Genomic DNA, 14,111 nt, shown 5'->3' on the forward strand with positions numbered 1-14,111 from the left:
GTGCGCACCAGCTGGGCTAACTGACTATTTCTAAGCAATGCAGCATGTTTCTGAGTTTTGATGAAAGAAGGTGTCATTCTTATCCACGAAATGCCCAAAACAGTGTTTCCTGAAGCTTAAGGAGGGTCTAAATAAACATTCTAAATATATTCCCAAATTCCTATTATATGTTACAGGAACGTCTTAGAATCTGCTCTACAAGTATCTATGATTATGGATACATCTTTCTGAAAATACACGTAAAAAGCACAAACCCCATGAGCTTATTTTACAAACTGTAATCGGCTGTTTTGATATTCAGATTACTCTGTACTATTGAAAGTGCCCATTCCTACAGCTGGTTCGTGGATTCAGAACAGTTTTTGCACGCAGCTGCTGTTGAATCAGACCCAGTAGGCTTTACATTTATATCTGTTTTTCAGAAAGGACATTAAGAGCTTCATCTTTTCTTTACTGCAATCCATATTAAGAGCTTAAAACTTTCCTAAAAAGCTGAAACTGTGCTGGATCAGAGTTTGTGGTATGGAAGTGACTGCACGTCAATGCAGTCTTAATAAGAAGCTTTATTCAGACCTGCATGCAGTTCTCCATATAGATGGCTCTCGGCAGGGGCAGCTTTTATCTGCCTACAATGCAGGGTGACGGGACTGATGCATATACACCAAGATGTGCAGGATGTAAAGGTGTCCCTGTATGCTGCCTGCTGGCTGCCTAAAGCACAGCCCACTCTTGTTACGAAGAACCTGCTGTAAATGGGCTCCGTGCGTTCCAGAGAAACTGAACATTGTTCCATCCCTTTCATGAACAACTTACACTAGGGCCTGACGATCCATGAAATCAATGCAAACCTGTTGTTAACTGCCATAAGCTTTGCACCAGCCCTTTTAAATGGGCTGGATTTGGAGAATACTCACCATACCACTCATCAACCCAGGCAAAAGCCTGCCGGTGACCAATCAATAGTATATCTCTGACCACCTGCAAAACAAGGAAAAGGTTAAATACATCTGCAGCAACAAAACATTTTCGAAAAGTCACAGCTGTCTTTCTACATGATTTAAAGTGAAAAATATTCTGACAGTTTTGTGTCTAAAAAGACACGCCCTAGAGAGCCAGACACGCTGTCTCCGGAGGTCTTGCAGTCCAGCCTCCCACCTGAAGAGGATCTGTCGCCAACACTGGATCACATTAGCGTGGCTTTGATAAGCACGGGAAGCCATTTGGGAATGTGTACAGAACCCATTAATCTTTGGGCAATTACCTGTTCTGGAACTCTTCTTTTTCCTTGTTACGTTTTTCACACGTGTGGAAAGTCAATACTCTGAAAAATACTACGATTTGGCTGTTACACTGTTCATTAATTAATTTTGGTAGATGGACTGGAAAACTTCCACACTACCTGTTTGTAAGAAGTTCTGCACATCATTGCTACACGTACGGTACTCGTGTACTCATACTTTAGCTCCTATATTTATCAGAGTATTGAGGGGAGATTTAGGCGAGATATTAGGAAGAAATCCTCCCCTGTGAGGGTGGCAGGACACCGGCACAGGGTGCCCAGAACAGCTGTGGGTGCCCCATCCCTGGCAGTGTCCCAGGCCAGGCTGGACGGGGCTGGGGGCAACCTGGGCTGGTGGGAGGGGTCCCTGCCCAGGGCAGGGGGTGGAACCAGGTCATCTGTATGGTCCCCTCCAACCCAAAACCATTCTGTGATTCTACCATAAAGTTATTGATAGTGTTTCTCAACCTTAGACATGAGCAGCTCCAGGCTTTGTCAAGTCTGTACCCAGAGATGAACTCTTTGGCTCTGCTCCAGATCCTTCAGACCTTGAGAGAGGTCTGAGAGCTGATTCAGCTGAGCATCCTAGCTTCTGCACAGCCACGGTTACATTCCTCCGCAGGGTAGTGCTCAAGTTCTGTTTATGTGAAGGATAAGAAATGGCTCCTGTTTCACTGACCTTGTGTACAAATTGCTCTACTCTGGTTTGAAGTCCCCAGACTTCAAATTTCACAGTCACAAGTTTGTAGGAACACATAATCGGCTGATGGGTCTCTCTCCAGCCTTCTTTTAACTGGCCCCTCCCAGTCTTCTGTGACTTGAAATATTTAGGATCCTGCAAAACAAAGAAAACATACTGGGAAGTGCAGGAGAGAAAGTCCCGTTTGCCAGTTTGCTAAAGTAAATGCTTTGATAAGACATAAAACATGAAAACATGCTAATAAAGATCATGAAAAAGTAATACGAAATTGACTTAAATAAGGACGAGGATATACCAAAATCCAATCCTGTCTTTTATCCAATGGCCAGTGAGTCGACAGCAGCATATTCTTGGATATGCTTTGACAATCAGAGCATCGAGGGCATTTTCAGCTATAGGAAAATATGTTATTGCAAGTCATTACAATACAGCGCACTCCAAGTGTTATTTATGGCCTTTGGAAAAAACAACATTACTTCTTCAGAGCTTGCTTTTCCACTACTCCCTCAGCGTGACTTACTCGTACTTTCTACCCATGCCTGTCTTCCTGAACTCATGTCCAGCTTGAGCTTTGACACACGGACACTGACGTGACCCTGATAATGCCATTTTCAATTTTAAGTGAACTTGTATATGCAGGTGACCAGCTAAGTCTGAAACTCCTCCAACGTAGCCAGCTCTGGTTACAACTGAGTTATTGTCAAAACACTAATTTCATCCCTGTCTCTGTTTTACGAACAGGAAAATAAAATAAATTGGTTTTGAAATTACAACAGCAAGACCAAATAAACAATAAGGACGTTAGTTCATCTTTAAAATTTACTTTTATCTGTACAAAATACAGTTTTATCTATCAAAGTGTTATTTTCCATACTGGTATAATTCCATTTCTCCTTATGTCCAATACTGCTAATTACATCTTGTAAATAGAAATAATTTGCAGTTAAGAACTGATTTTCTAAACTTGAAAATAATGTTTCAGTAAATTCACAGCGGAGCTTGTAAAATCTGTCTTCAAGAATAACCACCAGTGTTCATCTGTGTTGCCTTCCCCACAGCTGAGATCTGGGAAGATCTTTTAAATCCATCTTTTTGTTACGAAAGCAGTTAAATATGTATTAAGTACGTACTTAAATTATGCACTAAATGGAAGACAAATCAGGAGAAAAAAAAACCCAAAAAATTGATCTGACCTTAATTTTCTTTCATAAGTGAGAGCTTATATACCATTCTGCATCCCTTTTTTCTACTGTTTAGGTATCTCCTGACTTGGCATCTGATTTTATCCATAAACGGAAGCTCTGTCATTAAAGCATCTCTACAAAGCTCTAGTGAGGTGACAGTCTTCTTTCTCGGTGAAAGTCATTGCTTTTATTGCTGACACATTCTTTCCTAAATAGAAACTTTAAGCTCTCAGTATAATAAGGTTTCAATGTTAAATCACCATAAAAACAATTCAGCGTCATCATCACTCAGAGCTATGTACCACTGTATATCACAACGCACAGCCACATGATGCTGCCAATCTTCTCACTCAATAAAGCTTGACCTCAGATGTATCTAGATATTTTCTGGCTGGAAGAGCTGTTTTATAACTGATCACTGCCTGAAGCAATTAGCATAATAATGGTATATATATATATATAAAAAAAAGTAAAAAGGGAAGGACTAAGATACAATATTCAGAAAGACGTAAAATTCTAATAGATGGTTCCATGAATGAAGAAATAATTACAGAAAATAGGATTTCAAACATTCCTGCAAAAATATTCCCCTGTAAAGTTATTATTTCTAAAAAGGAAAATCAAAGAAAAGTAGTTTCCTGTAAGGAAGGGTCTGCTGTTTCTTACATACACCTATGGTGCTAGTGTGATGGAGCCGTTGTCTTGATTAAGCATTGCAGATACGCACTTTAATAATCCTGAGTGTTACATTTCACATCCCTTCAGCGATAACCAGCTCTGTAATGGACTAACTTCACGTTAGTCCAAAGGGATTTAACGTAATGAATTTGAGTCGGCATCAAGTATTCAGAATTTATAAATGAAAATTAAATAAAGAACAGCCACCCTGCCTGCCTGCTCAGTTATGCATAAAAACTTGCGCCTCGTTCAGACGGCGCGAGCCCACGGGATGCTGTGAAAGCCGTGTTCGCCTGTTTTATTTTTGTGAAGTTAACCCAGCAGACAAGGGGTTTCATACTGGAAATCGTTCTGAAACTGGTGCCCCACAATTAATCCACCTACTGCAATACAGTGAATCCACGGCATCACTCCTGGCTGCAAATTCCTTTAACAGCACCCAGAGACGGCACATTCGCTTCCCTTAATCGTGTCCATTTTCCTTGAAGGACACGACGATTTGCAATGCTGGGCAACACGTCTCGTAGCTGTCATGGAAATTCCTGCTTTTCTGAAAACACTCACATACTGATACTCTAAAACTGTTGAGCGATGAAGGGAAGCCAGGGAACAGCAAGAATTCAGAGGAATAGATTTCCAGCTGGCCGTATGCAAGATGAAGGCATTACAGATTTTACTGAGTGCTTGCTCAGGCGAGCTCAAACTCAGCCTGCGCACGAGCTGCGTCGTGGGCTGCAAGACACGAGGCAACGTGAAGCAAAGTGAACTTGAGAGGTTAATCTCTGGCCCATCACTTCAAAGGGCATCGATGTTTTACAGGGGGAGTCCTTACCCTAAGTAAAACGAACATCACTGGGCTTTTTACCTGGATCTAAAACCCCAGTGTTTTTAAAAAAGTCGTTGGTTTAGACAGACACACATTCTGGCTCAGCAATTGCTTGTGCTATGGTTCACACAAGGAAGTATTTAGGGGAAGAATCTCTATATTAACTCTATATTTTGCATATATTTATGCTTTTCCTAGGCCTCTGCTGTTGGCCACAGCCATGGGGAGCACACCACGCCAGAGGCACCTTTGGTGTGACCAGAACTGCTCATTTTTTGCTTTTCACTTTTCAATATCTGCCCCAAAGCCCACTGAAACCAATGAGAACTTTGACGTGAAAGCCACAACCCAGAACGATTTTATGTGCCTAACTCATGCTTCACATGGCCAGATTGAGTCACAGCCTGGAATCCTTTCTGCAATCCAGACATACAAGGTCCTTCTCAAAAAAAAAACCCACCCCAAACCCCAGGAACTAGGGATGATAATTTTCTATTAAATGCAAGCAGAAATTACGCTGGGACACAACACTGCTTCTCCTCCTGACTTTCATGCCGTAGCTCACTGATTAAGTTCGTCAGAACAGACTAGACTCAGGGCCACGCTGCCATCCCTGCAGCTCCCAGGAGGAAGCGTGGAGCACCTGCCTCTGCCGGAGCACGGCCGTCCTCGTGCTGCTCCCCTGTGAAAGGCATGGCGATTTGCAAAGCACAGCAGGCTGGGGCGAGGCAGCGTGCTCTGCGGGCAGGAATTGTGGCACACGCCTCTGAAACGCTTCTGTCAGTGACCAGAAACTGGGTGAGCTGATCTTTGGTCTGACCCTGGTTTTATGTTATTATTTAGATCATTAATTTTGTGCATGTGCCTTATTTTTTGCTTTTAGCCACACCACGCCTTCCTCTCTAGAGAAGCCGTCATCCAAAGGATACTGACTCTATTCACTATTTTCCCCTTAATTTATCTACCGGCAAAATCCTCAATCTGTTTTAAATGTAATGGCATAGCTAAAATCTTTTTGTTTAAATAACCTTCTCGTCCTTTTATCAGGCACAATTTATTAGGAAAGCCCATCTGGCAAATCCTTTTGCTACAGAGGAGCAAAACCTACTCTGTGTTTGCAATACATTATTGCCAGGTGCAGAGTGATTTAAAAATAGCACTTCTGCTAACGTAGCAGAAACATCATGACCCATAAGCTGGGCTTATTTGAGAATAAAATGTAAAATTACAAGAAAGTAAAATAAAAGCCACAGTGTGATGGGTATGGTTTCAAACACAGCACTCTCCCCATGTTTCTTACTTCGGCTGTGGCTGGTGGTTCCTGTCTCAACATGCTTATTATGGGAGATTCCATTATTTGGCATTTAGCATTTATTTACTTAACCTTCCTCCTGGACTGCAGATGTCATGGGCATCAGATGCGGGACTGCACCCCCCACCAGGAGGCAAACACCAACACGCTGACGATATAGCGCTGGGTTGTCACAATGCCTTTTCAGATTTCATTCCGAAACGTTATTTTTACTGAAATAATTTTACTGAAATATTTTACTGAAAAAAGTTCATTGCTTGGAGAAAACTTCCGAATCCGAACGGGCACACTTTCCCTTAGCTTTGCCATGGTATCAGGCGTGCTTTGAAGATGCCGTACTATTCCGCAGCTGGCAGCACCCCCTTTGTTTGTACACTGGAAGCCTGCGTGGAATATCTTGTTAGCCTTGTCACCGGTCTGTCTTGAAAATTACTTGCTTGTTCAGCCATTTTCACATGGAAAAAGATCCCCAAGCTGAATGCGCTCTCCAGAGGTGAAAGAGCTTTGTGCTTATGCCATGCATCCTATTCTCCTACTGGAAGGTGCTCAGATCTTCCAGAAATGGATTCCTCCTTCCTTCCTTTTGGTGCACGGATTCATTTTTTTCAGAGTCCTATTGCAATAGATTCCACCACCATGCTTTTGAAGTGCAGTCAGGCTTTTTTCCTCCTTTAAGGTGAAGACCATTTTGTTTGATCTTGAATTTCAGAATTAATCCTTCACGGGTTTAATACATGTGATCTGGCATTTCCCCATCAGCTGCAGTTACTAGGTTTTGGATTTAAGCTTATATAGCTAGGGCTCTGGAAAGATTTGCTGATGTAAAGATGTTACTATAGACATTTATGTGGAGGAATTTTTTTAAAGGATTTTTTTTTTACTTCTTTTTGAATTTCCATTAAAATGTATTTTCTGGAAGAGCTAAATACTTTAAGGAGTGTAAATATTGGGGTGTTAATAACTGAGATGTTAAAATATGATAATCCTGCCAGCCTTTACGTGAGCTCACAACCCAAGTTAGTAGGGAAAAGGACAATTTTCATCTGGTTTTGCTGTGCGCTGTCCCGGACTGCTGTGCTGCAGTGTCGCACACGTTCAGTGTGGGGGCTGAGGCAGCTGTATTATTTCAACTACCATAATTTTCTGGCTCTGTAATGGGATAGAGGTTTTGTTATTCTGAAAGCACCTGGACAGTACTAAGCTGGACCTATTACAGTGCAGCTGTGTTAAAGTAAAAAAAGCCGGCAACTGAAGAAGAAAACTGCAGCAGCTGCACAAAGTCTTTCTGTTCGGAGGTAACTTAAAAAGTTTATTCCATTTGTCCGACTCTCAACTGCTTTGTTACAAACAGGAAATGAGACACTGTTAATTTTGAGAACTTGAGTATGTTTACAAAGAACATTTTGCTCAGTAGCTCACATCCATAGTAAATGTTTCATTTCAGCGAATGATTCACTTGAGGCCCTCGCTCTTCAGCATAGCTCCGTTTTATTCTTTTCTATAATTCAGATAAATACGTATGTCTATTTAGGGAATACACAATGGCTGGTGATACATATTCATTGATGGTAAAGTTGCAAGGAAATGACTTCACAAAATGCACAACTACCCTTACCTGTAGGCTTGTACATTCTTCATACACAAATATAAAATTCAGTATTCAATGTAATAGGTACGTTCAGATCTGGAAACGTATGTGACTCCTTAGGAAAGACAGGCAAACTTGTTAGCTTGGATCTAGATTCAAACTTTCTCAATTTGGAACCTGGCATATAAACTTCTTACAAGTTTAAGGGGTTTTAGGTCCATGCCTGTAAAAAAAAGCTTTCTTTAATATATGGCAGCACTGCTAAGTATTCTGGTGGGTACTTCACAATGAAGTTTGTAGATGGTCATTAAGCTCAAATTAAGTCACCTGTTCTGAGACAGCCAGAAGGGCTGCAGTCAGTCATAGCTCCTCCAGCCTTCCACAAGGGCAACTCTTCTGCCAGCAGAAATCAGTGTACCTCCACGGGAGACACAATTGGACTGTGTGTGTTTGTAACAGCTAACAAAACTGTCTTCTTATTCACTGTTTACTTGGTGATTTAAGTCCTCTCATGCATATACCGACAGATAAGCCCTCCATTCTTAAGGGAATTCACATCACTTGGATGATTCTGGTCAAGAGATCACTCGGTATTATGTGGGCAGAGGTTCCTTTAAAGCATCCCTCAATAAAAAAGCAGCTCTCCTTAAGCCTCCAGCTAACTGTATTTTTTTTTCTTCAATTTTAGTTAATATTTAGAAGGAGAGACAAAGCAGATGTGCACAAAGTTGAATTCAATCATCTTCCCTTCAGCCATCACAGCATTTTCATGGAACACTTCTCCTCTCTCAGCAGTACCAGCACAAGTCAAAATGAGCTGTGCAATTCAAATGGAATAGTATACATATGAAGCTGTTTTATACATTTTGTATTTTTATGTGTGAATCATTATTATGGAAGTTACACTCGAAGAAAGAATATAGATCTGTTTATAACATTCAAATCAGGACAACTGAAAAGATAATTTTTTAGATCATAGGTGCAAGCAGTTGAAATCAGGAGTGAAAGGTTTCAATTATTTAAGCTACCTCTCTAATATACAGTAATACAACCCAATAATGCAATTTGCTACTAAAAACTGAAGGATATTTTTCATTGAAGAGGGGTGCACTTTTGTTAGGATATAAAAGAATTTTAAAAGCTCATTTCTAGAAGCCACGAAGTATGCTGATCCTGGAACTGGCTTAATTTTAAGCATGTGAAAGATCCATTACTAAGATTACTAACATGCCTGAAGTTAAAATCATTCTCACTGATCTTTCCGGACAGGAGTCAGAACTTACCCTGTGGGATCTAATTCTTAAATCCTGAGGATCGTACTTCACTTTTAATCTTTAAACTTAGCATCGATTCAGATTAGATGGTCTAAAAGCAGCCAAACTGTTGTTATCTGTATAACTAAAATACCTTTCAAAAGCTTACAGTAAATGGTTTTTAGTTATCTCTGAAACTGTTATTTGGAAAACAGATCATTTCTCATTTACATAAGAGTTACTTTTTTATGCTGTTCTGATTGAAAACAGATGGAAATTACATTCACAAACAATAAAATTCTTTTTATAGTCCCTAAATTATGCGAGAGGCCTCATCAGAAATGGGAATTTGGCTTCATCTTCATCATATACTAGCATTAAAACTGCATAGTTTGTAAACTTTGGAAGATACTGAATTCAACTATTATTAATTCAGTATCAATTACAGGATGTGTACACAGTTAAGTGCTAAGGTGTTCATAATATTTTGTATGAATTCTGAAACAGAATTTGGTAACCAACATACAAATCATCCATCAGTACAGAAAAAACAGCAGATGCTGGGCTATTTTTGTTGTTTAAACCCATATAAAATTCCATTTTGCTTGGGATCTAGATTTGTCTTTGAAATAACAACACAAAGACTCTGAAATCCTTTTCTTACTTGTCATGAGGCTGGTTTTATATATCATAGGAGTAATCCCATTGAAATTTTCCTTAATAGTTGGCTATTAAAAATAGGAGGGAAAGCTGAAAAGCTAGTTGTTACCTTCGTGTTTACAATTTCCGAAAGTGCAGACACTGAGATTAAAAATCTTACATGATTTCTTTAAAACACAGTCAAATGCTGACCCGTTCAATAGCAGCAGTCATTCCTAAATGGAACCAGAAGACCGTGGAGTTCAGATAAGATGATGGGATCGATCAGCTGTTTCATGAGGTGTTATATAATTCTTGGTACTAAACAGATGGGTTTCATTATCGAAGGAAACTAATGAAATTACTTTTCATTCTACCGTAGACCCATTTTTGGTTTATGACCCATACATAAAACTTGAAATAGGGTCTATAAATGGAAGATAACAAGTCCCTGACTTTTTTTTAGTCTGAAAATCATGTCTCCTATGGTATAGAAATACATTCATTGGCAGGTCTTCATTTTCTATCCTAAAAATGATTATGTAGTCTCGTTTTGTATAGTCCAACAGCTGCCATACTCATTGCCAGCTATGAATATATACTTGGCTCCAGAGGCAAATCCTATCTCCAAAATTAAATGCAAGCATAGATCTGATCATTCCTCTCCTGCTGCTTCCTGAACCGTGATTTTTCAAGTCTGAGGTTATAACATTGAGACCTCACCTTCATTCGCATGGTGGCTGCTGATTTCAAACCAGCAAACTGCACTGACCTAAAAGAAACACGTTCTTCAGAGCCACGCGCTATCAAATATGCATGGGAGCAGTTTTCCAGGGAATTTTAAGAGACTGAATGTGTCTGCTGCCATCGATGCCTTTTGGCAGATTTACCAGGGTATGCAGTATGCTTCAGTCCTCCTTGCTTTTGTGGCATGGTGGCCCCCAAGCATCAGCCCTGTTCTCACTGCAGCACCTTTTCTTTGCCCAGGCTGCGACACTTCGCATGACTTAGTAGTTGGGGCAGGATGCAAATAAGGACAACAGGCACGTTTAAAACTTCTCGGACCTGCAGACACTTCACTGAGCTCCACAATTCAAAGAAAAGGCCCTTTCAGCTTCAAACGAAGTCAGCTGAAAATCAAAGGTGTAGTACAGGGTATGTTCTGATAAGGGTATGAAAGCATTTCAAAAGGTCGGAGGAATCTGCAAAAGAAAGTGTCAGGCAACCCAGACAGAGGGTTGCTATCTGCTTCCCCTCTGACTGAAAGCTTTTCAAATACTGCTGACCAGCAAGGTTTCATACAAAAATAAAATTGTTTTGATTCCTATCAAAGCTTTCCTGCTTTTACATCCCCTTCTTCACCATTTCACAACCAAGTTGTCTCTTACCTCCGATTCCTTGTAATAGCGCTCGGGGATTTCATCGCTCGCAATATCAATAAAGCAGACTTCTCGCTCCAGATCTTTAGCTTCTTTGTCAAAAATCTGCGAGATGTAAAGAAATTCAACACTGTAACAAAACACCACCCATGCAAAATCCACCTGGAATAATGGTTATGAGTGATTTCAATGATTTGTGCAACATGACGTATGTTGGGCTTGCACCTGAACTGCCTCTGATGCAAGAATCGAAAGCTTTTGCAGGGTCACGGTCACATTCTGTAGCCCACTGCAAATGTCAAAGGGAAGAAAAGATCATATACGAGCAAGGTGTTCCTGAGCAAGGTTAACAACAGTCTGAATGAGGCCACAGGCTGTTTTGGGAACAATTCACTATGTCAGGTCAGGGGACAGTGGACTGTACATTAGAACACACTGCGTTCAGCACCTACTGCTCACACCGCTGCTCTTGCCTTTTGTACATGGAGACTTCCGTCACAAATAGTAAAGTCAACAACTAGGCTTGGTTTCATTGCATCCTTTAACTAGAACTCGAATCCTCTAACTAACCTCTGAACTAGATTCCATCACTGTGTAAAAACCTGACTTTCTGGACTCTGGGTGTTTCTAACGTTTTCACTCTAGGGACACTAATGAGTTGCAGCTGTTTTGCGTGAACGGGTCAGGCGAAGTTGCTGTTATACTGAGAATCAAAATTTTGGTTGAACAGACCTCAGTGGAAGCTGGAAACTTCCACTATTCATTTGTGCACACATACAGCTTATTTTAATTTTAATCCTTTAGGAACTGGTTTTGAACACCAAGTCTCTTGTTTTATGCAAGGCAAATGACGGGTATATTTTGCAAATGCAGGCCATTTGCATCTGCACCGTAGTAGGCTTCTGTGCCTGTTTCCGTAATTTAATTATTTAGGCATCTCAGTGACCCATGCAACTTACGCTTTGTCTGCAATAAATTTCTACTCATGATTCTGGGACTTGGAAATAGTGACTAGTTAAAAGGCTATCATAAAATTCAGGGAAGCCGTGCATACAGTGTCAAGATGGGTAACAAGCTAACGATGTGTTTTTTTCCTTTGAGGCACAATGTTCTATAGCTAACATTTCCAGGAAGCATAAATATTTTTGTTTTCCTTTTTTTAAGAAAAATAAATGTACCGTACGCTCTGTTCATTTCATTACATTTCATCCTAGAGGAACAGTTAAAAATATAAAATGCCAGCAATTATTCAGTAACAAGAATGCTACTTCATTATTTCTGAAAGAAATGCGGCTGCCCATTTAAAGCATTCAAAGTGAGCAATAGGCTACAGTGAACAAGTACCGCAGCTGGTAAGAAGAACGTTGCTCAGGAAATCATAATTCAAATATTCGAAAAGCCAAAGTTTGACCCTACAATTTTAACTTGTCTTGGTAGTTAACAGTACTGGAATAAAACAGGCAACACTGAGTGCTTACTGAGCTGCATATAAAATGTGGACGTCTCTGAAACTGCACAACTGAACAAAGGGAAACTCCAGTCTGGTTTTATTTGTGTACTTATTTTCCTTCTCCAAACCTTGTTTTGCAAAAGATTACATTGATTATTTGAACAAATTTGAGCTGAGAGGTCCTTCCTCTGTAGTGCTCTTTCTTAGAATCAGGGTACATTTTTTAAAATAACTGTTATGTTTTTTATATATATAATGTAGGTCACTTTTTATAAGCTTCCTCACTTGTTTTTTTCCTAAACAAATTCAGATGTTCCTTGATGAAATCAGTTGAACTATTTCTGGAACAAGATACATTTCACCGTAATCTCTGAGCTTTAAATAAAATAATGGAGATTTCTCTCAAATGGACGTTACCAGGTCAGCCGAGGCTCTGCATCAGTCTATGGCTGAAGTACAAGCCTAATAAATTCAAGCACATGCAGATTTCTGCACATCTGCAGAGATCTAAATGTGGACCATTACCCAGTATCTCATCTGAAGAACTGTGCCCTGCTCTGTCACAGGCTTGATCCACATAATGCACATCGAAGTAATACAGTTTAAAATTATTTTTCTCTCTTTAAAATGCTTTGATAGAAGCAGGGATGACAGATGCCTTTGCCAGTCTGTCAAAACCAAGAGGAATTTTTCAACCATTTCAACTATGCCTTATTTGCTGCTCAGGCTATCTCTGACCATTTCTTCCATTCCAAAAGTTTGCTGAATGTCATTCTCGCCTCCCTTTGCTGGCAGAAGCTCTTGTCTAATCATTTATGCTTCTCCCCTTCTTAGATTGTTCTCACAAGATTTGCAGATAGAGATTTAATTTTCTCATTCTATCAGCAGTAGAAAATAACAGGTCGTTAGAGAACAAGACTGATTTTCTTTCTTAGCTCTAATTCTCTTATTGCCTCTCCTAGCCACATAATCTGGGATTGTCTTAAAACCTGTAGGGAGGAATGGGTTTATTGCGTTTGTGATCAAAGCGACTAAAGAAATTTAAAAGTTTTAAAGGAAGAGATTAAAGGCCACGAAAAGAAGCATAAGGCTCCCAATCTGTGCAACTGTATTTGCAAATGTGCAGAAAATGAATGGTGAGAACAATCTGTACCCTTAAGAAGATGATGTAGAAAAGCAGAATATTAAATATTACATTGGAAAGAACTGGACAGGCTTTACATTTGGAAGCCAAGTAATTAATTGAGATTGAAATACACAATCAAATGCAAAACAAAGAATAACATTCAGACTGAAATGTCCTTTTTGCTGTAGGTTTTGGGGTCTTTCTGGGGGGGCTGCGACAGCTTTTTTACAACAGACTAGCATTTGTCCACTTCCACTTTCGAAGAGGAATGAGAACTCATTATTGAGACCGATTCACCCACATCGTGACAAAAAGTGCAAGAAAAGTTTCAACTGGGTCATCTTTACAATTGTCAATAGTTATTTTTGAAGAAAATAAAATAAAATAAAAAATCTCCTGGCAGATGATTGAGGATTCTTTCAGGAAAGAAAGATGACACAGGATACTGCAGAAATACAAGTGCTGGTGTATTTAACTTACTTTTCTTCATTTTCCTCAGGACCTACAATGACATGTCCTAGCGCATACTTTGCTAGTAACTTCTTTCTTCCTTGTAGCCAAAGCCAGAACAGAAAGTCAGGTTATGAGACAACAGTAAGTCAACAACAAATTTAATATCTTTTTTCCTACAAGCTCCCTTCCCATTTTTCTTCTTTTTCTTCTACCTTCAGGCTCAGTTGCTGGCTTCAACCTCACT

At 39.9% G+C, this 14,111-nt stretch overlaps 1 protein-coding gene across 1 annotated transcript in view; it reads right to left on the bottom strand.

Moving 5' to 3' along the window:
* The window catches only part of PITPNC1 (phosphatidylinositol transfer protein cytoplasmic 1), an 87,050-nt gene that overhangs the window by 9,665 nt on the left and 63,274 nt on the right, over nt 1-14,111 (bottom strand). Inside the window, exons 6-8 of the mRNA XM_055727380.1 lie at nt 10,848-10,943; nt 1,959-2,114; nt 915-978 (exon numbers count right to left, since the gene is read on the bottom strand). Coding sequence (XP_055583355.1) covers nt 915-978; nt 1,959-2,114; nt 10,848-10,943 — 316 coding nt within the window. The remainder of the gene's footprint in view (nt 1-914; nt 979-1,958; nt 2,115-10,847; nt 10,944-14,111) is intronic.

The sequence above is a fragment of the Falco cherrug genome, chromosome 1, assembly GCF_023634085.1.
Source record: "Falco cherrug isolate bFalChe1 chromosome 1, bFalChe1.pri, whole genome shotgun sequence".
NCBI lineage: Eukaryota > Metazoa > Chordata > Aves > Falconiformes > Falconidae > Falco > Falco cherrug.